Source organism: Mobula hypostoma, chromosome 17 (genome assembly GCF_963921235.1).
Source record: "Mobula hypostoma chromosome 17, sMobHyp1.1, whole genome shotgun sequence".
NCBI classification, from domain to species: Eukaryota; Metazoa; Chordata; class Chondrichthyes; order Myliobatiformes; family Myliobatidae; genus Mobula; species Mobula hypostoma.
The window spans coordinates 60,229,973-60,253,285 of NC_086113.1; the positions used below are offsets into that span (position 1 = coordinate 60,229,973).

Sequence of the window (23,313 nt, forward strand, 5' to 3'; positions counted from 1 at the left end):
GGCATGTAGCTAGTGTCTTCCACAGTAAAGACTGAAGCAAAGCACTTACTAGGTTCATCTGCCATTTCTTTGTCCCCTACTACTACTTCACCAGCATCATTTTCCAGTGGTCCAATATCAACTCTCATCTCCTTTTTATTCTTCATATAACTGAAAAACTTTTAGTATCCTGCTTTATATTATTGGCTAGTTTGCCCTCATATTTCATTTCCCTTCTTACAGCTTTTTAGTTGCCTTTTGTTGGATTTTAAAAGCTTCCCAAACATCCAATTTCCCACTCACTTGACCACATGAGTTGTCAAGTCCTTGAAAGTGAGTCCAAAGGTCATGGAGTCAGTTCAGTGTTGAGGTGAGAGGAGTTATTCACTATTCACACTGGTTCAGAGGCCTGATGGCTGCAGGGCAATAACTGTTCCTGAACCTGGTGGTGTGGTACCTAAGGCTCCTGTAACTCCTGCCCAATGGTAAGTAGTGAGAAGACAGCGTGACCTGGATGATGGAGTCCTTGATGATGCATGCTACTTTCTTGTGGCAGCACTCCTTGTAGGTATGCTCAATGATGGACTGGGCTATACCCACACATTTTGTAGATTTTTCCATTACTGGGCTTTGGTGTTTCCATACCAGGCCATGATGCAACCACTCTCCACTTAGCCTCTATAGAAGTTTGTCAAAGTTTTAGATGACATGCAAAATCTACACAAACTTCTATGAAAGTAGAGGCACTATTGTGTTTTCTTTGTGATGGCACTTACATGCTGGTCCCAGAACAGATCCTCTGATGTGGTTTTACTGCCCTTGCAGTGCATATGTACAGCGAGTTAAACACTTTGTCAAAAATCACCCAAGACAGAAACTTCCTTCAAGGTATTTAATGAGATCTTACTTGTGAAACTGCAGGAAGTTAAGTAAAATGTGTATTAAATTCAATACTGTCAATTATTCTCACAAATGTTGTTAACCAAGGCAATACACATATGCAATACTCCATAACTACGACATGTAAAGAGTAAACTCGAAGCACAATATCTTAATAACAATAAACATAATACTTCCTTCAAAACCTATCTACTAAATGTTCACCAACATTACCAAAAGATTCAGATATTGCTGTTTCAAAGGCAAATAAATAAAGGATGGCGATATATGTCTTTCACTGTGTGCTTTAAATTGAATCAAAGTTAACTCACACAGGAGATGGTATAAATAGATGATGTACAGGAAGTGATGTTTGTACAAAACAAACTGCACCTCTAGAGGCCAAAACAATTGTAACACCAAGGAATTTAAAGTTACTGACCTTCTCCACCTCTGATCCCCTAAAGGACTGGCTCACAGACCTCCGGCTTCTTCACCCCATGATCAATAATCAGGTCTTTTGTTTTGCTGATGTTGAGTGAGAAGTTGTTGCTATGGCATCATACAATCTCCCTCCCATGTATTAATTCGTCACTAGCTTTGATTCGACAACAGTGGTGTCATCAGCAAACTTAGATGCGGAACTAGAGTTGTACTTAGCCACACAATCATAGGCATTAAGTAGCGCAGGGGGCTCAGCACACAGCCTTGTGGTGTACCTGTGCTGATTGTGATTCCTCGTGCCCCACTAAAGACTTCTTATGCTTAAGATTACTTCAGCTGTTTTCTCTCCCACACCATTTTAGAAACTTCCAACACCACAAATAATGTCCTTCCCGCTAGCCTTCCCTATTACAATTGTAGAGTCATATAAGCACAGATTAAGCCATTCAGTCAGCTGGTCCATGCCGAACAAAATCCCTATCACATTTACAGTATTTGGGCATATTGCTTTAAACCTTTCTTTATTATGTACCCATCCAAGTGTCTTTTAAATGTTGTCAATGCACCCTCCTCAACCATTTCCTTTGGCAGCTCATTTTATACAATGACCTTGTCCCTGATGTTCCCATTAAATCTTTCCCCTCTCACCTTAAACCTAAGCCTTCTAATTCCTGTTTCCCAACCATTGAAAAAAGACTGTGTGCATTAGGGTTAGGCTCCACATTTTATTCACCTCAATAGGATCACCCCTCAATTTCCTACACCAAAGAATATTATTTTTAATATTTATGCAGTAATCTGCCAACTAATGCAATACAATGACCATATTATCTATTTTTAATAATGTTCGATGTGGAATGAAAAGTAATTACTGTTTCTAGTGACGACTGTTAAACAGTGCCAATGATTTTTTTGTTACAGTACCTCCATTTGGAAGTTTAAAGGGGGGTGTGAGACAGGGTCTTCATTTTCAGTTGTCAAGAAACTGCAGTATTACCAATATAAGTCTTCTTTAATAAGGTAGGAGTTAAGTGTTGACATCCCCAGAGTGGAACTCAAACCTACAAGCTTCTGGCTGAATTGTGAAACGCTATAGCATTGTCTTGTTTATTTAAAGGCGTTTTTCAAATTTTGAACAGTCATTTTAATAAATTATTGCATAGAAGAAAACAATCAATCTTTTTCATTCACATTTTAATTACACAGAGTGTACAGGAGTCCCAACATATTTATGCCATAAATCAATGGCTTTGCTGATGATCGCATCTGTGTTCTCCTGTGGTATCTAAACAAACACATAAACAACACATCATTAAAATGGGGAAAAGTAATCTTATTAACAGCATTGAGTCATTACAGAATGGTCAACCCATGGGTCAACATAAGGTATCTGAAGAAAAATCTGAACAATTTTCTTATTACACTTGATTATACTGTATATAGTGACTAATGCAACATCTTCTGTTTATAACTGTAATAGGAAAGATTACAAATATAAAAAATGAGGTAAAAATAAACAATTTAAATAAAACTGAAGCAAAGCACAAATTGCCTCACATTTGTTTTAGAACATCAGACTGAATAGACAAAATTCAAAGAAAATTTATTATCAACCTTGGTAAATGTCATCATATAGAACCCTAAGATTCACTTGTTGAGGGCATTCACAGTAAATACAAGGAACACAATAGAATCAATGAAAGACTGTAACCAATAGGATGGACAACACCCAATGTGCAAAAGACAACAAACTGTATGAAAACAAAATGAGGGAAAAAACAAAATAATATTAAATAAATAAATATGCAATAAATATCAAGAAAATGAGTTACAGAGTCCTTGAGAGTGAGTCCATGGGTTGTGGGAACAATTCAGTGATGGAGCAAGTGAAGTTAACTGAAGTTATCGGCACTCATTCAAGAGCCTAATGGTTGGGGGGGAATAACTGTTCCTGAAACTGGAGGTGTGGGTCCTGAGGCTCCTGCACCTGCTTCCTGATGGCAACAGCGAGAAAAGAGCACCTGCATGGTGAGGTCCTTGATGATGGATACTGCTTTTCTCTGATTGCACTCTGTGCAGATATGCTCAATGGTGGGGAGGACTTTACATGGGATAGACTGGGCTGTATCCACTTTTCGAGGTTTCTCCATCCAGGGCATTGGTGTTTCTATACCAGACTGCAATAGAACCAGTCACTCTACTCTCCACCACACAGCTATGGAAATTTGTCAAAAGTTTTAGATAACATGCTTAAATCTTTGCAAACTTCTCAGAAAGTAGTGGCACTGCCATGCTTTCTTCATAATGGCATTTACGCGGTGGGCCCAGGACAGTTCATCTGAAATGGTAACACCAAAGCATTTAAAGTTGTTGACTTCTCTACCTCTGATTCCCCGATGAGGGTTGACTCATGAACCTCCACTTCCTTCCTCTTGAAGTCAATAATCAGCTCCTTAGGCTTGATGACATTGAGTGAGAGGTTGTTATTGTGGCACCACTCTGGTATGCTACTGTAAATTGATCCTAATATGCAGGTGATTAGTGGAATTTTATGGTGAGTTGATGGGAATGTGGGGAGAGCAGGTTACAAGGAAAAATTGCGGGGAATGAGATGGCTCATAGAGCCAGCACTATGTCATAATATACTAGATTAGATTAGATTCAACTTTATTGTCATTGTTCCGAGTATAGATACAAAGCCAATGAAATGCAGTTAGCATCTAACCAGAAATGCAAAGAATAGTGTTATTTACAAAATAACTGCGAATAAGAAGTGCTACTGTACACAAATATAAAAGTACTGAGACAGTACAATATGGGTGCAATACTGCTTAGCGCCGTGATATGAGGTTCAGCAGGGTCACAGCCTCAGGGAAGAAGCTCTTCCTGTGCCTGCTGATGTGGGAGCAGAGGCTCCTGTAGTGCCTACCGGATGGGAGGAGAGTAAAAAGTCCATGGTTAGGGTGAGATACATCCTTGATAATGCTTTTTGCTCTGCCCAGGCAGCACTTACGGTAGATGTTCTCAATGGTGGGCAATTGGGTGCCGATAATCCGCTGGGCAGTTTTCACCACGTGCTGGAGTGCTTTGTGGTCCGATACGGGACAATTGCCATACCACACTGAGATACAGTTGGTGAGTATGCTCTCAATGTAAAAGTCCATCAGTATCCTGGGACACAGGTGAGCTTTCTTGATGTTCTGCAGGAAATAAAGGTGCTGTTGTGCCTTTTTGATCAGGATGGAGGAGTTCAGGGACCAGGTGAGATCCTCAGAAATGTGAACACCAAGGAACTTGAAGCTTGATACACACTCCACTACAGTTCCGTTGATGTAGATGGGGACATGAGTGTGGCTCCTAGCATGCCTGAAGTCCACAATGATTTCCTTGGTCTTCTGGGTGTTAAGGGCCAGGTTGTTGTTTGCACACCATGCGGCCAGGTGCTGAACCTCGTCTCTGTAGGCCATCTCGCCATCCCCTCTTATAAGGCCAACCACCATGGCGTCGTCTCCGAACTTGATTATGGAGTTAAAAACATGTACAGGAACGCAGTCATAGGTGAAAAGGGAGTACAGAAGAGGGCTCAGCACACAGCCTTGAGGCATGCTGGTGTTCAGGGTGAGAGTGGAGGAGAGGTTGTCTAACTTAACTGATTGGGGTCTGTTAGTCAGAAAGTCCAAGGTCCAATTGCAGAGGGATGAGCTGATACCAAGCTGGCGAAGTTTGGCGATCAGCTTGGAGGGGATCACAGTATTGAATATTGAACTAAAGTCAATGAACAGCATTCTGATGTAAGAGTTGGGGCTGTCCAGGTGGGTCAGGGCAGAGTGAGGTGCCGTGGAGATGGTGTCCTCTGTTGACCTGTTGGTGCAATAACCCAAGCTTCTAAAATAACATATGGACCAATGGGTTCAATAAATCAAAAACAAAATCAAACAACTGAGATCTTAAATAGAAATTAAATAATAAACAGTGCTAGTCAAAGTCATTTTTATTAAATAATCAACATTCACAAAACAATAATTGCATCTAATTATGGATCTTTTACTGGGGAGGCAATTTTCTCAGGAAAAATTGGCAAAATGCTTGCTGACAAGTGTACTTACATTAAGAAGGAACTGTGAAATACTTTCTGCTTTATTCATTGCCATTAATTTCATCTTAAATGTTAATAAGATTTCCATGGCTACGAAGACCAGAATTCTGCACGATCCACTTATGACTTTGTCCCAAACCCTGAAAAGCAAAACATTATCAAGATGAGAGAATCCTAATTAAAACCTGAAAAACATAATCATAATGCAAAGTACCATCTCTATTTCATGAGCCACTGTCCCCTCCCATCAGATTCTCTCATCTTCTGCCCTTTGACACTTCCATCTATCACCTCCCAGGTTCTGACATCATTCCCACTGCCCCATCTCTCATTTGCCTATCACCCGCCAGCTCTTGCTTCACACCTTTCTCTTCAAGTTTTTGTAAAGAGCTATATCCCCTTTCTTTCCAGTTCAGATGAAGGGTCTCAATTTGAAATGTCGACTGTCCATTTCCCTCTTAGATACTGCCTGATCCACTGGGTTCCTCTAGCAACCTGTGTTTTACAGTAGATAATGATTCACAAAATAACATCTCATAAAAAGGGACTGGTCCTGTTAATCTATTTTTGGAGATTAAATTTAGGAATGTGTGTGATGGACTCTCTCTCTCCCTCTCGCTCACTGCTCCCGAAGGAAGGCAGCTGCATTCTCTCTCTCCATCAATGCTGTTGCAGGATGGTACCCAAGTTCTGGGTCTGCAGTTTCTGAATTGCACTGTAGTTCAATTGGACTCTTTCAATTTTTGCATTTTTATATTCTGTGTTTTTGCTTGTTCTTCCTTGCTGCCATTCGCACGATCTGTTTTGTTTTTTGCACGAGGGTTGACGTCTTTGCTGCTGTTTGCGCAGTTTGTTACTGCACATGGGGGAGGGTTGATGTTCATGTTGTCATTTGTCAGATATGTTTGTTTTATCTGTGAGAGGTTTTGATCTGTTTTGTTTAAGGGTTCTATTGCTTTTGTTGCTTCGTAGCTGTCTGGAAAAGACAAATCTCAGTTGTATACTGCATAGATACCTTGCTAATAAATGTACTTTGAACTTTGAAAACTATAAACTTTGAAGGGGAAAACCTCCAGTCAGATTAGATTTGTTTATTGTCATACACAGTAGGGTACAATGAAATTCCACCTTTGGATACAACTCACAAAGTAAAGAGTATACATGTATCCCTCAATAACACACCATCAAATGTCCTATGCAGGAAACTGAATTCGTGCTGGTCTCAAATAGAAACATAGAAAATAGGTGGAGTAGGCCATTCGGCCCTTCGAGCCTGCACCGCCATTTATTATGATCATGGCTGATCATCCAACTCAGAACCCCGCCCCAGCCTTCCCTCCATACCCCCGATCCCCGTAGCCACAAGGGCCATATCTAACTCCCTCTTAAATATAGCCAATGAACTGGCCTCAACAGTTTCCTGTGGCAGAGAATTCCACAGATTCACCACTCTCTGTGTGAAGAAGTTTTTCCTAATCTCGGTCCTAAAAGGCTTCCCCTCTATCCTCAAACTGTGACCCCTCGCTCTGGACTTCCCCAACATCGGGAACAATCTTCCTGCATCTAGCCTGTCCAATCCCTTTAGGATCTTATACGTTTCAATCAGATCCCCCCTCAATCTTCTAAATTCCAACGAGTACAAGCCCAATTCATCCAGTCTTTCTTCATATGAAAGTCCTGCCATCCCAGGAATCAATCTGGTGAACCTTCTTTGTACTCCCTCTATGGCAAAGATGTCTTTCCTCAGATTAGGGGACCAAAACTGCACACAATACTCCAGGTGTGGTCTCACCAAGGCCTTGTGCAACTGCAGTAGTACGTCCCTGCTCCTGTACTCGAATCCTCTTGCTATAAATGCCAGCATACCATTCGCCTTTTTCACCGCCTGCTGTACCTGCATGCCCACTTTCAATGACTGGTGTATAATGACACCCAGGTCTCGTTGCACCTCCTCTTTTCCTAATCGGCCACCATTCAGATAATAATCTGTTTTCCTGTTTTTGCCACCAAAGTGGATAACTTCACATTTATCCACATTAAATTGCATCTGCCATGAATTTGCCCACTCACCCAACCTATCCAAGTCACCCTGCATCCTCTTAGCATCCTCCTCACTGCTAACACTGCTGCCCAGCTTCGTGTCATCCGCAAACTTGGAGATGCTGCATTTAATTCCCTCATCCAAGTCATTAATACATATGGAGCTTTGCTTTGCTATCCACTTCAATATCTTCTGCACGACAAGCTAAATGACTTGACATAAGCAATATCAGGTGCCTTTGCATGGTAAGAATTTTAGCATCCAAGCAACCCAATCCGTGTTTGAATGATACAATGTCCAATCAGGAAGCTACTTTGCAATTCTGAAAAGTAGCTTCCTGATAGGTTGCACTCTTAATATGATTATAGCAGGAGGTGGACATTGTAGAAGCTAAGACAGAATCTTAAGCATGCTGTACATATCCAGGTATATTTCAGCAACCTTACATAGAACATAGAATAGTACAGCACAGTACAGGCCCTTCGGCCCACAATGTTGTGCCGACCCTCAAACCCTGCCTCCCATATAAGCCCCCACCTTAAATTCCTCCATATACCTGTCTAGTATTCTCTTAAACTTCACTAGTGTATCTGCCTCCACCACTGACTCAGGCAGTGCATTCCACGCACCAACCACTCTCTGAGTAAAAAACCTTCCTCTAATATCCTCCTTGAACTTCCCACCCCTTACCTTAAAGCCATGTCCTCTTGTATTGAGCAGTGGTGCCCTGGGGAAGAGGCGCTGGCTATCCACTCTATATATTCCTCTTATTATCTTGTACACCTCTATCATGTCTCCTCTCATCCTCCTTCTCTCCAAAGAGTAAAGCCCTAGCTCCCTTAATCTCTGATCATAATCCACACTCTCTAAACCAGGCAGCATCCTGGTAAATTTCCTCCAATGCTTCCACATCCTTCCTATTGTGAGGCGACCAGAACTGGACACAGTACTCCAAGTGTGGCCTAACCAGAGTTTTATAGAGCTGCATCATTACATCGCGACTCAACTCTATCCCTCGACTTATGAAAGCTAACACCCCATAAGCTTTCTTAACTACCCTATCCCCCTGTGAAGCAACTTTCAGGGATCTGTGAACATGTACCCTCAGATCTTTCTGCTCCTCCACACTACCAAGTATCCTGCCATTTACTTTGTACTCTGCCTTGGAGTTTGTCCTTCCAAAGTGTACCACCTCACACTTCTCTGGGTTGAACTCCATCTGCCACTTCTCAGCCCACTTCTGCATCCTATGAATGTCTCCCCGCAATCTTTGACAATCCTCTACACTATCCACAACACCACCAACCTTTGCGTCGTCTGCAAACTTGCCAACCCACCCTTCTACCCCGACATCCAGACTGTTAATAAAAATCACGAAAAGTAGAGGTCCCAGAATTGATCCTTGTAGGACACCACTAATCACAACCCTCCAATCTGAATGTACTCCCTCCACCACCACCTCTGCTTTCTGCAGGCAAGCCAATTCTGAATCCACCTGGTCGAACTTCCCCAGATCCCATGCCTTCTGACTTTCTGAATAAGCCCACCATGTGGAACCTTGTCAAATGCCTAACTAAAATCCATATAGATCACATCCACTGCACTACCCTCATCTATATGCCCGGTCACCTCCTCAAAGAACTCTATCAGGCTTGTTAGACACGATCTGCCCTTCACAAAGCCATGCTGACTGTCCTTGATCAGACCATGATTCTCTAAATGCCCAGAGATCCTATCTCTAAGAATCTTTTCCAACAGCTTTCCCACCACAGACCTAAGGCTCACTGGTCTATAATTACCCGGACTATCCCTACTACCTTTTTTGAAGGTAGGTACAACATTTGCCTCCCTCCAATCCTCCGGTACCATTCCCATGGACAATGAGGACATAAAGATCCTAGCCAGAGACTCAGCAATCTCTTCCCTCGCCTTGTGGAGCAGCCTGGGGAATATTCCATCAGGCCCCGGGGACTTATCTGTCCTAATGTATTTTAACAACTCCAACACCTCCTCTCCCTTAATATCAACATGCTCCAGAACATCAACCTCACTCATATTGTCCTCACCATCAAGTTCCCTCTCATTGGTGAATACTGAAGAGAAGTATTCATTGAGGACTTCGCTCACTTCCACAGCCTCCAGGCACATCTTCCCACCTTTCTCTCTAATCCGTCCTACCTCCACTCCTGTCATCCTTTTTTTCTTCACATCATTGAAAAACGTCTTGGGGTTTTCCTTTACCCTACTCGCCAAGGCCTTCTCATGCCCCCCTCTTGCTCTTCTCAGCCCCTTCGTAAGCTCCTTTCTTGCTTCCCTATATTCCTCAATAGACGCATCTGATCCTTGCTTCCTAAACCTCATGTATGCTGCCTTCTTCCACCTGACTAGATTTTCCACCTCACTTGTCACCCATGGTTCCTTCACCCTACCATTCTTTATCTTTCTCACCGGGACAAATTTATCCCTAACATCCTGCAAGAGATCTCTAAACATCGACCACATGTCCATAGTACATTTCCCTGCAAAAACATCATCCCAATTCACACCCGCAAGTTCTAGCCTTATAGCCTCATAATTTGCTCCTCTGTATCCAAAAATGTCCAAAAAGCTCTGTACAATTATTCAATCAAGAAAAAAAAAGCAATACAAATTACTAAGCAATTTACCTCAGTGGCACAACAGGTGCTGAATATTTAATTCTTCAGGAGTTTTTAATATTTATCAGTAGTTATTTTATAGCATACAGTATAGCACCACTAAAATCATTTCCCCTTCTCAGGCTGAGTGCTATGCAACTTTATTACTGGGAAAGACAGATTTCTTTGCCACAGTAGATGTTGAAATGGAGGTAGCAAGACAGAAAATCAATGGTTGAGGAAAACCGAAAATGGAGTCCCCAAATTCACATGGCAAGGAGGGTAATACAAAATGCACCTTATGCAAGATACACACATTTTATATCACACACCATAAGAATACACATTTTATGCACTTTTAATCATAGACTATTTCATCACCTTTCTATAGGTGTTTCTTAATTATAATCTAGCCCACCAAATGCATCCTGCAGGATAAATGGTAGAAATGCAACAAGCTTCCTTCTGACTGCACCATGACCATTTCCACAGTAGCGTAGAAGTCTAAGAATCATATTGGAGACACCCTCATCTCCAAGGCCACCGCCAAGCCACACCCCATCTTGATTTACACATAAACATGCTCCTGGATTTTGATTCTGGGTATAACAAAGTACTCCTGGATCAAAACCTAGGAATGCTTTCCTAGACACAACCCAGCTCAAGGACTGCAGCAATTCAGAAGACAGTTCATCAACATATTGTTTTAAAGCCATCTGCATACAGGCAATGGTTTTAGCATTGTTAATAACTATTCCTTCATTGTGGACAATAATGAGTGTTTTTTTAATCTAAATAGCAACTCAACTCTTAAAATTTCCAACGTCAATAATTCTTTTCTTCCTTTCCATCTTGCTCTATTCTTCCATTTCTCAGCCTACGTGTATAATCAGCTGCAGATTTGTATTACATGATTAAACATAGATAACCATAAGACCATAAGACAAAGGAGCAGAAGTCGGCCATTCCGCCCATCGAGTCTGCTCTGCCATTTTATCATGAGCTGATCGATTCTCCCATTTAGTCCCACTCCCCTGCCTTCTCACCGTAACCTTTGATGCCCTGGCTACGCAGATACCTATCAATTCTTTTTTTTTAATTTTATTTTTATTTGGATAAGGAGTTCACAATTATCATGTACTTTTTTCACACATATAACCTTTTCCATTTTTTTATATGTATAAAACTACAATTATTTATACATTCTTAAGTACACATTGAGATGATATAAAAGCAAAATAAACATTTAAATAGATAGTTATGTACTGTGGTAAATCTAACCTATTAGGCTAAGTAATGAAATTAGTTGTTAAGAAAAATGGTAATAATAGTTTCCATACAACCCTTCTGTACCATTTCCACTGGTCCAAAATGTTGCATACAAGCCTATATACCAACCATTGTAGGTGTTTATATCCCAATTTGTTCATGCTTGTTCCTGCCCGCAGACATAATTATCCAATCCCTATGTACTTATTTACTTAATTTTTTTCTTTTTTTTTTATCCCTTTCCCAAATCTTTCCCTTTACTTGTGTTAATTCTCTATTTTCCAAAAAAAAACAACAAACATTTAGACTAGGGGTGCTTACGTTAGCAATATTACTGTGTTGATGAGAAGAGCAATATAAATCATTAGGAGAGTCATCTAAAGTCTGCTGGCATTGGGGTTATATATTCAATCCATTTATTCCAGATTTGATAAAATGTTTCTTTTTGAGTTCTCAGGGAGTAGGTCAACTTTTCCATTTTAAATATTTCCAAGATAATTTCGTACCAATCTTCTAATGTAGGTGGTATTGGATTTAGCCATTTTCTAGTGATTGATTTCTTACTTGCCGCTAAGAGGGCCTGCAGCAACTTTATATCTTCCTTCTGTTCAAGGAACAATACATGCCCCAAATAGAGCGTCTCAAAGTTCAGAGGTATCTGGGACCTAAGTACCTTAACTAATGTTCTATGAATACCTTCCCAAAATAGACTTAATTTAGGGCAATCCCAGAAAATATGAAAATGATTTGCCTCCTTAGAGCCACACCTTCTCCAACACATCACATTTGTATCTTTATATTTTTCCTGATATGGGGTCTTGAAGTATCTTATAATGTTTTTCCAACAATGTTCTCTCCAAGTCAAAGAATTAGTCGAGGACCATTGAAAGCTGCAGATTTTCCCCCAAGCCTCCTCTGAAAGTACCAACCCCGCTTCTTTCTCCCACTTCTCTTTAATATACAGTGTATTTACATTTTTAGCATGGGAGAGTGCATTATATAGGCGAGAAACTGATTTACTAGGTATTGAACTGCAAGCCGAATTCGGAATCTTGAAAAAATTCTAATTCTACTGTTGATAGGTCTGTATATCTACAACTCTGGTTAACATAGTTTCGTATTTGAAGGTACCTAAAAAAGTCATTATGTTCTAGGCCATGTTTGTCCTGCAGGATTTGGAAACTTTGTAATACTCTTTTATCTATAAATGAGAGGTAGGTTGTAAGACCTTTCTTTATCCATAGCTCAAATCTTTTATCTCCTCTGTTGGGAAGGAATTCGGTATCATATGCACACCATCTAAAGAGTTTTAGCATGTTATTAATTCCACATGAATTAACCACCTTCTGCCATACTTTTAATGTAAGATTTATCCAAGCATTATTAAATTTTTCCAACTGGGCCATCAATCCTTTGTCAGCTATTGAGGCCTGAAGAGGAAAACTGTCAACTAATCCAAATTCTATTTCCTTCCATCTAGCCTTATATTCCCTATTACACCAATATAACAGAGGGGTTATCTGTGAGGCATAAAAATAATTTCTCAGGCAAGGAAGAACCATACCTCCTCTTTCCTTCCCTAACTGTAAGGTGTTATATCGAATTCTAGGTTTCCTTCCTTGCCAAATGAAGCGGGAAATCCATTTGTCCCATTCCCTGAATTGATTATCATCCACATCCACTGGTAAAGTACGGAAAAGATATAATAACCGAGGAAGAATATTCATTTTTATAGTATTTAGCCTTGAATTTAAACTTAAAAAGGAGATAAGATTCCATCTATGCATATCTGCTTTTATCTCTGAGATTAATGGCCCATAATTTACCTGTGACAGTGTTGAAAGATCCTTCGGCAGGGTTATTCCTAAATATTTTAATGATTTAGCTTCCCACTTAAGATCGTATGTATCCTGCAATTTTTTGGATGGTGTATAATTTAGGGACATAACCTGCGTTTTCTTTACATTTATTTTATAACCTGATATTTTCCCAAAGTCATCCAACAGTGTAAACAATCCTATAAATGATTTTTCTGGTTCACTCAGATAGACCAAAACATCATCTGCGAATAACGCCACTTTCTGTTCAATCCCTGCCACCTTGATACCTTTTACGATTTCGCTCTGTCTTATTAGTTGGGCAAGTGGTTCAATATATAGCGCAAAAAGGAGGGGAGAAATTGGGCATCCCTGTCTAGTGCCTCTCTCTAAAATGAAGGAGTCAGAGAGGTCCCCATTTATCTTAATTCGGGCTGTTGGGCTGTCATACAGAGTCCGAATTACTTTAATAAACCTTTCTTGAAAGCCGAATCTTCCTAACACTCTGTATAGGAATGCCCAACTAACAAAATCAAAAGCTTTCTCAGCGTCCAATCCTACTACCATTGTCTCTGTCTCGTTCTTATTAACCTGTTCTAATATGTGCAGAGTTCTCCTTATGTTGTCCTGTGTTTGTCTTTGTTGAATAAATCCAGTCTGGTCTAAATGGATTAGGCCAGGTAAAAGCTTTTCCAATCTGCGCGCTAATATAGATGTAAATAGTTTGTAATCTAAATTAAGAACACTAATTGGCCGATAATTGCCACATTCTAGTTTATCTTTACCCTCTTTAGGAATAACTGAAATAATCGCTTCTCTCCAGGAAGGTGGAGTTTCTCCTCTCTGCAAGATCCAATTAAAGGTGTTAAGTAGAAATGGGGCTAACTGTGTCTTCAGGGACTTGTACCACTCTGAGGTAAACCCATCAGAACCCGGGGACTTTCCAGCCTTTAACCTAGAGATGGCCACGTTCAGTTCTTTGACAGTTACTGGTTCTAATAAACTTTCATTTTGTAAATCTGTAAGTTTAGGTAGATCTAAAAAATTCAATACACTGTCTATATAGGGCTCATTGGGGGCCCGGGGTTGGGAGTACAGCTCTCGATAATACGTTTCAAAACTCTCTTGAATTTTCCCTATTGTACTCTCCACAAGCTTTGTCTTTGGATTCTTTACTTTATGAATTGTATTGTCTGCTTGTTGTTTTCGTAATTTATATGCTAATAATCTAGCTGATTTACCTCCTACTTCATAACTCTTTTGTCTCAGGTAAAGAAAATTTCTTTGAGTTTCCAACGTATAAATATCATCAATTTCACTTTGCAATTTCCTAATTTCCTGTTTTCGATTTGAATTACTTTTGTTGCTATCTCCAACTTGAAGTTGTTTTAATTTTCCTTGAAGGTCTGCTAATTTTTGTGCATTGATTTTTTTCATGTGAGTAGTAATGGAAATAATTTTCCCTCTCAGTACAGCTTTCAATGTATCCCATAAAATCACTGGTGATGTTTCTCCCGTGTCATTAAGGTCTAGATATTCTTTAATTTCTCCCCTTAATCTCTCCATTACTTTTGGGTTATTAAGTATATGTGAGTTTAGCCTCCATAGTGTTTTCCTCATTTTCCTTTCCAGGATTAGAGACATAGAGACTGGGCTATGATCTGACAGATCAATTGTTGCAATATTACAGTTTTTTATCCTGAGTCTATCTGTATTAAAGATAAAGAAATAGTCTATCCTTGAATAGGCTGAATGAGGGAAAGAGTAATATGTATAATCTTTACTAGTAGGGTGTAATTCCCTCCAGACATCTATAATTCCCAACTCCTCCATCAATGAATTCACTTTCCGAGTCAGAGGTTTATTCTGAGTAACTATTCTTGAAGGATCTAATATAGGATTTAATCTAATATTAAAATCCCCTCCACAAATTACTACCCCTCGAGAACTGACCATTAGGTCAAAAATGTGTCTATAAAATGACCATTCACTACCTGGAGGAGCATAAACATTCAGCAATGTTATTTCTGTACCTTCTATTCTTCCTGTGATTTTTACAAACCGTCCTTCTTTGTCTCTAGTCTCTGAAATACGTTCATAATTAAGAGTACTTGATATTAAAGTAGCTACCCCTCTTTTGTGACTCAATTTATATGATGAATAAAATACATGCTTAAAGCCCATACTTCTTAATTTTCCATGTTCAGAGTGGCTCATATGTGTTTCCTGGAGGAAAGCTATTTGTGCCCTCTCTTTTTTCAATTTAGACATAACCTTATTTCTTTTAATTGGATTCAAAACCCCATTAACATTATAGGAAATTATTTTTACCAATTCAGTTTGCATTTTTCTCTAGTAGAAAAAAAGCACTCTCCTTTTCTAACCAAACAGTAAGCAATCCCTTCTCAACAGTAAACCAAGACATATAACCACACCCTAGACATTTCTGAACGTATAACATTTGAAAATTTTCCCCGACTTCCCACAGTGAGGCCTGAGCACCGACCCGCCTCAGTTCAGAGGGATAACCTCTATCTTCACCCTGTGTTAGAGGGCCCTCAGCAGTTTGAATAATCATAGAGAATTTTCTCCTATTTATGTCTCGACCATATTGCTATCATTCAAGTTATTCCGCCTAGATTATTTTCAGTTACCAGTTTTCATTTTACTTTTAAGTCCGATTTACTCTTTTCAGTCATTTCTCTTAATTAATCTGTATTCTCTGTACATTCGCGTCTGAATATTTGCAGCTTTTCCTTGTAGTTTGACACTCTGTTTCGAGTGGAGCGTCCTCGCCCCACTAACTGCCACGACTTCTGCCGAATCCTCTCCAGTAGCGACTCCAGTTGGGTGATAACTTTAATAGGTAGTCCCCGGTCCGCCAGGTCCGATGTTGCCTCCTCCACCGTAGCGTAAGTTTTTGTCCCTTCGTCGTAAAAGACTCTCAGCCGAGCTGGATACAGGGTCTGGAATCTGATGTTGTTTTCCTTCAGGACTCTCCGTGTTTCCGTATATTCCTTCCGTCTGGCAAGAATCCCCGGTGCATAGTCGTGGTCTAAACTGATTTTACAGTTGTTCCACATGAAACCTTTCTTTTGCCATACTCTTTTAAGCACCTCTTCCTTCGTTCTGTAACTGAGAAATCTGATCAGAATCGATCTGGGCTGGGCGCCTGCCGGAGGCTGTGGTGCCAACGTGCGGTGAGCCCTTTCTATCTGTAGGTCTTTTGCGGCCGGTATATCAAGGTTCTCTCTAAGCAGCTTCTCCACGAAGGGAATCATCAATTCGGGTTTACCTTCGGTTCCTTCGGGAACTCCGTAGATCCTCACATTTTCCCTTCTCGAGCGGCCTTCTTGATCTATTAGTTTCCACTGGAGCTGGTCTTGTAGCTTCAGCATTTCTGCTATCACTTCCTCGGCGTTTTGTAGCTTCTCTTCAATTCCAACAATCCTCGCTTCGGTTTCATCTATCCGCGAGTTAGTTTTTACTATTTCTCCTTTAATATCTTCCAGCTGTTTGCTGTTATCTTGTCGGAACTCGCGAATCTCTCCAAGAATCAAAGACAGAGTCACCCATTCCCCCTCATTATCTCCGTCCTGGCTTGCCGTGGGGGAGCTAGGCCCGTCGCCTTGCTGCATCTCTTTATGTTTATCAGCCTTCGAAGCGGACTTTTTATTCTTGTTCTTAGACATCATCCTTGCCCCTTTTATTAATATAGTTATGCAATGTTAAGTATTTGTCTAAATTCGACTTTGGGGCAGTTTACCTTCTTTTTTGTCGAGAGACCTTTTCCTTACGCCGCCATTCCCTTGATCAGATACCTATCAATTCTTAAGTCATGCCCTCTCGTACTAGACTCCCCCATCATGGGAAACGACTCTGTCACATCCACTCTGTCCATGCTTTTCAACATTTGAAATGTTTCTATGAGGTCTCCCCTCATTCTTCTAAACTCCAAGGAATACAGTCCACGAACAGACAAACGTTCCTCATATGTTAACCCTCTCATTCCCAGAATCATTCTAGTGAATCTTCTCTGTACCCTCTCCAACGTCAGCACATCCTTTCTTAAATAAAGAGACCACAACTGTCCACAGTACTCCAAGTGAGGTCTCACCAGCGCCTTATAGAGCCTCAACATCACATCCCTGCTCCTATACTCTATTCCTCTAGAAATGAATGCCAACATTGCATTTGCCTTCTTCATCACCAACTCAACCTGGAGGTTAACCTTAATGGTATCCTGCACGAGGACTCCCAAGTCCCGTTGCATCTCAGAACTTTGAATTCTTTCCCCATTTAAATAATAGTCCGCCCGTTTATTTCTTCTGCCAAAGTACATAACCATACACTTTCCAACATTGTATTTCATTTGCCACTTCTTTGCCCATTCTTCCAATCTATCCAAGTCTCTCTGCAGACTCTGTTTCCTCAGCACTACCGGCCCCTCCACCTATCTTCATATCATCAGCAAACTTAGCCACAAAGTCCATAATCCAAATCGTTGATGTACAACGTAAAAAGAAGCGGCCCCAACACTGATCCCTGTGGAACACCACTGGTAACTGGCAGCCAACCAGAATAGGATCCCTTTATTCCCACTCTCTGGTTCCTGCCAATCAGCCAATGTCCTATCCACATATGTAACTTTCCCGTAATTCCATGGGCTCTTATTTTGTTAAATAGCCTCATGTGTGGCACCTTGTCAAAGGCCTTCTGAAAATCCAAATATACAACATCCACTGTATCTCCCTTGTCTAGCCTACTTGTTATTTCCTCAAAAAATTGTAATAGGTTTGTCAGGCAGGATTTTCCTTTAAGGAAACCATGCTGAATTCTGCCTATCTTGTCATATGCCTCCAGGTACTGCATAACTTCATCCTTGACAATCGACTCCAACAACTTCTCAACCACCGATGTCAAGCTAACAGGTCTATAATTTACTTTTTTGCTTCTTTGTCCCCTTCTTAAATAGCGGAGTGACATTTGCAATATTTCAGTCCTCCGGAACCATGCCAGAATCTATCGACTTTTGAAAGATCATCGCTAATGCCTCCGCAATCTCCACAGCTACTTCCTTCAGAACACGAGGATGCATTCCATCTGGTCCGGGAGATTTACCTTTAGACTATTCAGCTTCCTGAGTACTTTCTCTGTCGTAATTGTGACTGCGCACACTTCTCTTCCCTGCCACCCTTGAGTGTCCGGTATACTGCTGATGTCTTCCTCAGTGAAGACTGATGCAAAATACTCGTTCAGTTCCTCTGCCATCTCCTTATCTCCCATTACAATTTCTGCAGCATCATTTTCTATTGGTCCTATATCTACTCTCACCTGTCTTTTACTCTTTATATATTTGAAAAAGCTTTTAGTATCCTCTGATATTATTTGCTACTTTCATAGTTCATCTTTTCCCTCTTAATGACCTTCTTAAGTTTCCTTTTGTAAGCTTTTAAAAACTTCCCAATCCTCTGTCTTTCCATTAATTTTTGCTTCCTTGTATGCCCTCTCCTTTGCTTTAACTTTGGCTTTGACTTCTCTGTCAGCCACGGTTGCATCCTTTTTCCATTCGAAAATTTCTTCTTTTTTGGAATACATCTGTCTTGCATCTTCCTCACTTCTCGCATAAACTCCAGCCACTGCTGCTCTGCTGTCCTTCCCGCCAGTGTCCCTTTCCAGTCAACTTTGGCCAGTTCCTCTCTCATGCCACGATAATTTCCCTTACTCCACTGAAATACCAACACATCGGCTTTCGGCTTCTCTTTTTCAAATTTCACAGTGAACTCAATCATGTTATGATCACTGCCTCCTAAGGGTTCCTTCACCTCAATCTCTCTAATCACCTCCAGTTCATTACACAATACCCAATCCAGTACAGCCCATCCCCTAGTGGGCTCAACAACAAGCTGTTCTAAAAAGCTATCTCGCAGACATTCTACAAATTCTCTCTCTTGAGATCCAGGGCCGACCTGATTCTCCCAATCCATTCGCATGTTAAGATCCCCCACAATTATCATAATACTGCCCTTCTGACAAGCCTTTTCTATTTCCTGTTGTAATTTGTAGTCCACATCACTGCAGCTGTTTGGAGGCCTATATATAACTGCCATCAGGGTCCTTTTACCCCTGCGATTTCTTAGCTCAACCCATAAAGATTCTACACCTTCCAATCCCATGTCACCTCTTTCTAATGATCTGATATCATTTCTTACCGATAAAGCCACGCCACCCCCTCTGTCTACCTGCCTATCTTTCCGATACACCATGTATCCTTGGACGTTCAGCTTCCAGAGACAGGCATCCTTTAGCCACGTCTCAGTGATGGCCAGAGTATCATACCTGCCAATCTGTAGCTGTACGACAAGATCATCCATCTTATTCCTAATGCTATGTGCATTTAAGTATAACACCTTAAGACCAGTATTTGGTACTTTTCGCTTTGATTGCAACTCATCCTGCAACTCATCCCAATGGCTACAAATTTGCCCTATCACCTGCCATAACAAACCGGTACTAATAATCAATGACACAATGAGCTGAATGAACTAAACTGATCAATTGAAACAGAATTGGGCGTAGAAGAATTCCAACTGGATGAAGGACAACCAAACTGAAAGGAAGGGGTGTAGCAGATGTGACAGTTTAACCTTCAATTCATCAGTTCTCACACCATGGCAAGACTGAGCATAGCAAAAAAACACAAGGTGGTCATCCTGCATCAGCAACGTCTCTCCCAGGCAGAAATTTCATGGCAGACAGAAGCTTCAAGATGTGCTGTTGACCGGAAATGAAGTGGTGATACCAAATATTGACTCCATTTAGTTTTTTTTACTGTTTACTACTCTTTACAGTACTTTTTGATATTTAGAAACTTTTCATTTCATTATTTTTGAAAGATCACTTTACAGAACATTTTTACACAGTAGTGTACCTCACTTTGTAGTAGCATTCCAGCTACCTTTCCAGCAAGACAAAGAATGAACTATGCGTGATACAATGATGGCGTTAGCTGAAACATTAAGCATCTCAGCTAAAGAAAAAAAACTTCTTTCTTCTTTTGCCAGGGGAGGGGGATTTGGGAGCCAATGTGTCCGTTCCGTTTTTGTTCGTGTTTTTTTTTACAGGGAGGGTGGATTTGGGGGTTGATGATCATGCTGCCTTTCATTTCTTTTTCTTTCTTGGTTTCATGGCTCCCTGGAAAATTGAAGAATTTCAGAGATGTATACAGGTGTTCCCCGCTTTTCAAACGTTCGCTTTACGAAACCTCACTGTTACAAAAGACTTACATAAGCACCCTGTTTTCGCTTTCAGAAGGTGCTTTCACCGTTATGAGAAAAATTCAGCGCACGATAAAAAGCAGCGAGCAGCCGCTCTCCCCGGATTCGGAATGGCATTCTCGCCAGCATTGCTTAAACACATGCCTGTGAGCAGTCATTTCCAAGAGGAGTTCTATGGTGTTGGAAAAGCCTGAAAGAGCTCGTAAGGGTGTTACACTTAGCGTAAAACTAGACATAATTAAGCGTTTCGATCGTAGTGAACGAAGCAAAGACAATGTGAGTTTGGCTTGTGGAAGCTGACGAAGATGATGTTGAAGAGGTTTTGGCATCCCATGACCAAGAACTGATAGATGAAGAGCTGATGCAATTGGAAGAGGAAAGAATAACAATTGAAATCGAATGAGTAATGATAAAGTACGACTTTAATTTTGAAAGGGTACGTAGGTTTAGGGGATATTTGCAAGATTCTTTGAGTCCTTACAAAGAACTGTATGATAGAAAAATGCGCGAGGCGAAGCAGTCAAACAAGCCTTCCACATCAGCCACAGCAGACGACGAACCTTGACCTTCAACATCGAGGTGGGCAGTCTTAGGAGAAGATGAGCTGCCTGCCCTGATCGACGATGAGATGACACCCCCGTATCCCACCACCCCAACACCCAGGCCGCGGACAGGTACTGTACCGATTCGCGGAGAATGCAGCAGTAGTCGGGAGGCACACAGCACATCTTTAAGAAAAAAGCCGAAATAAACATGCTAATTAATTAGGTGCCGCCCCACACGCAATTGTCGGCCCAGATCAGAGGCGATGTGATCGGCAATCAGCACTAATCTGGGCCGACAATTACGTGTCGGGCAGCACGTAATTAATTAGCATGTTTATTTCGGCTTTTTTCTTAAAGATGTGCCGGGTGCATCCCGGCTACCGCTGGACCCCTGCGTGCTTCGCGGCAATGTATCGGTTGGTAGCCCGGAGGGTGGGGGCCACTGCACCACCCAGCCTGCAACGACTCAGCCAAACACACCATCATCGGTGTGCTCTGCGCTGTCCCGATTCCGGTAAGTGATACTACACTGTACATACATTATTTCTACTTTATATCTGCTGTGTATTTTTACGTGTTATTTGGTATGATTTGGCAGCTTCATAGTTTAAAGATTACTGGAGAGCTCTTGCGCCGTGTTTTTGCCAACAGCGCTTGTGTGAGATTTTCTGCCGATGGCGCTTGCGTGAGATTTTCGCTACGGAGATCTGTGCTGGCAATGATTGTGGAAAAGTACTTCTACTTTATATAGGCTGTGTATTTATCATATCATTCCTGCTTTTACTATATGTTACTGTTATTTTAGGTTTTGTGTGTTATTTGGCATGATTTGGTAGGTTATTTTTGGGTCTCCGAACACTCACAAAATTTTCCCATATAAATAAATGGTAATTGCTTCTTCGCTTTACGACATTTCGGCTTACGAACCGTTTCATCAGAACGCTCTACCTTCGGATGGCGGGGGAATCCTGTACTTCTACAATAAATTAACTTTGATCTTAAAACTGAGTTCAACTTCTCTGCATGACTTTAATATGTACTCTAAGTGACATTTAAATACCGAATTAAGGAAGATTGCTTCAGTCTAAGATCCCCTCGTGTTTTAAGAAGGCAACGATAATCCCAGTGCCGAAGAAGAGCAAGGTGGCATGCCTGAATCACTATCGACCTGTGGCTCTGACATCAATTGCTATGAAGTGCTTCGAGAGATTGGTTATGGCACACATCAACCACAGCCTCGACACTTTGCAATTCGCCTACCGGAGCAACAGGTCAATGGCAGATGCCATCTCTCTGGCCCTACATTCCTCCTTAGAACACCTGGAGAATAAAGACGCCTACCTAAGGCTCCTTTTCATTGACTACAGCTCTGCCTTTAATACTATCATTCCAAATAAACTGATTCCTAAGCTCCGGAACCTGGGCCTTAGCACTCAGATCTGCAGCTGGATCTTCAACTTCCTCACAGACAGGACCCAGGCTGTAAAAATAGAGGACAAGCTCTCCTCTACAATCACTCTGAGCACTGGTGCCCCACAAGGCTGTGTACTCAGCCCCCCACTGTACACCCATGATGGTGTAGCCAAGTTTCCATCAAACTCAATATATAAGTTTGCTGATGACACAACAATTGTAGGCCGTATCTCAGGTAATTATGAGTTTGAGTACAGAGAGGAAATTAAGAACCTGGTGGCACGGTGTGAAGACAATAACCTATCCCTCAACGTCAGCAGACGAAGGAATTGGTTGTTGACTTCAGAAGGAGTAGTGGACCACACGACCCAATTTACATCAGTGGTGCGCAAGTGGAACAGGTCAAAAGCTTTAAGTTCTCGGGGTGAATATCACAAATGACCTGACTTGGTCCAACCAAGCAGAGTTCACTGCCAAGAAGGCCCACCAGCGCCTTTACTTCCTGAGAAAACTAAAGAAATTTGGACTGTTCCCTAAAACCCTCACTAAATTTTATAGGTGCACCGTAGAAAGCATTCTTCTAGGGTGCATCACAACCTGGTATGGAAGGTGTCCTGTCCAAAACTGAAAGAAGCTGCAGAAGACCGTGAACACGGCGCAGCACATCACACAAACCAATCTTCCGTCCTTGGACTCACTTTACACCGCACGCTGTCGGAGCAGTGCTGCCAGGATAATCAAGGACACGACCCACCCAGCCAACACACTTTTCGTCCCTCTTCCCTCCAGGAGAAGGTTCAGGAGCTTGAAGACTCGTACAGCCAGATTTGGGAACAGCTTCTTTCCAACTGTGATAAGACTGCTGAACGGATCCTGACCTGGATCTGGGCTGTACCCTCCAAATATCCGGACCTGCC

General features: G+C 41.3%; 1 protein-coding gene across 10 annotated transcripts in view; it reads right to left on the minus strand.

Annotated features, from left to right (window-relative positions):
* Window positions 1-864: 864 nt before the first annotated feature.
* tbc1d7 (TBC1 domain family, member 7) overlaps window positions 865-23,313 on the minus strand; it is a 31,980-nt gene continuing 9,531 nt past the window's right edge. For all 10 annotated transcript variants that reach the window (XM_063069980.1, XM_063069974.1, XM_063069979.1 and 7 more), the window contains 2 exons: window positions 5,409-5,538; window positions 865-2,587 (listed from right to left, as the gene is read on the minus strand). In XM_063069980.1, coding sequence (XP_062926050.1) covers window positions 2,501-2,587; window positions 5,409-5,538 — 217 coding nt within the window. In that variant the 3' untranslated portion in view covers window positions 865-2,500. The remainder of the gene's footprint in view (window positions 2,588-5,408; window positions 5,539-23,313) is intronic.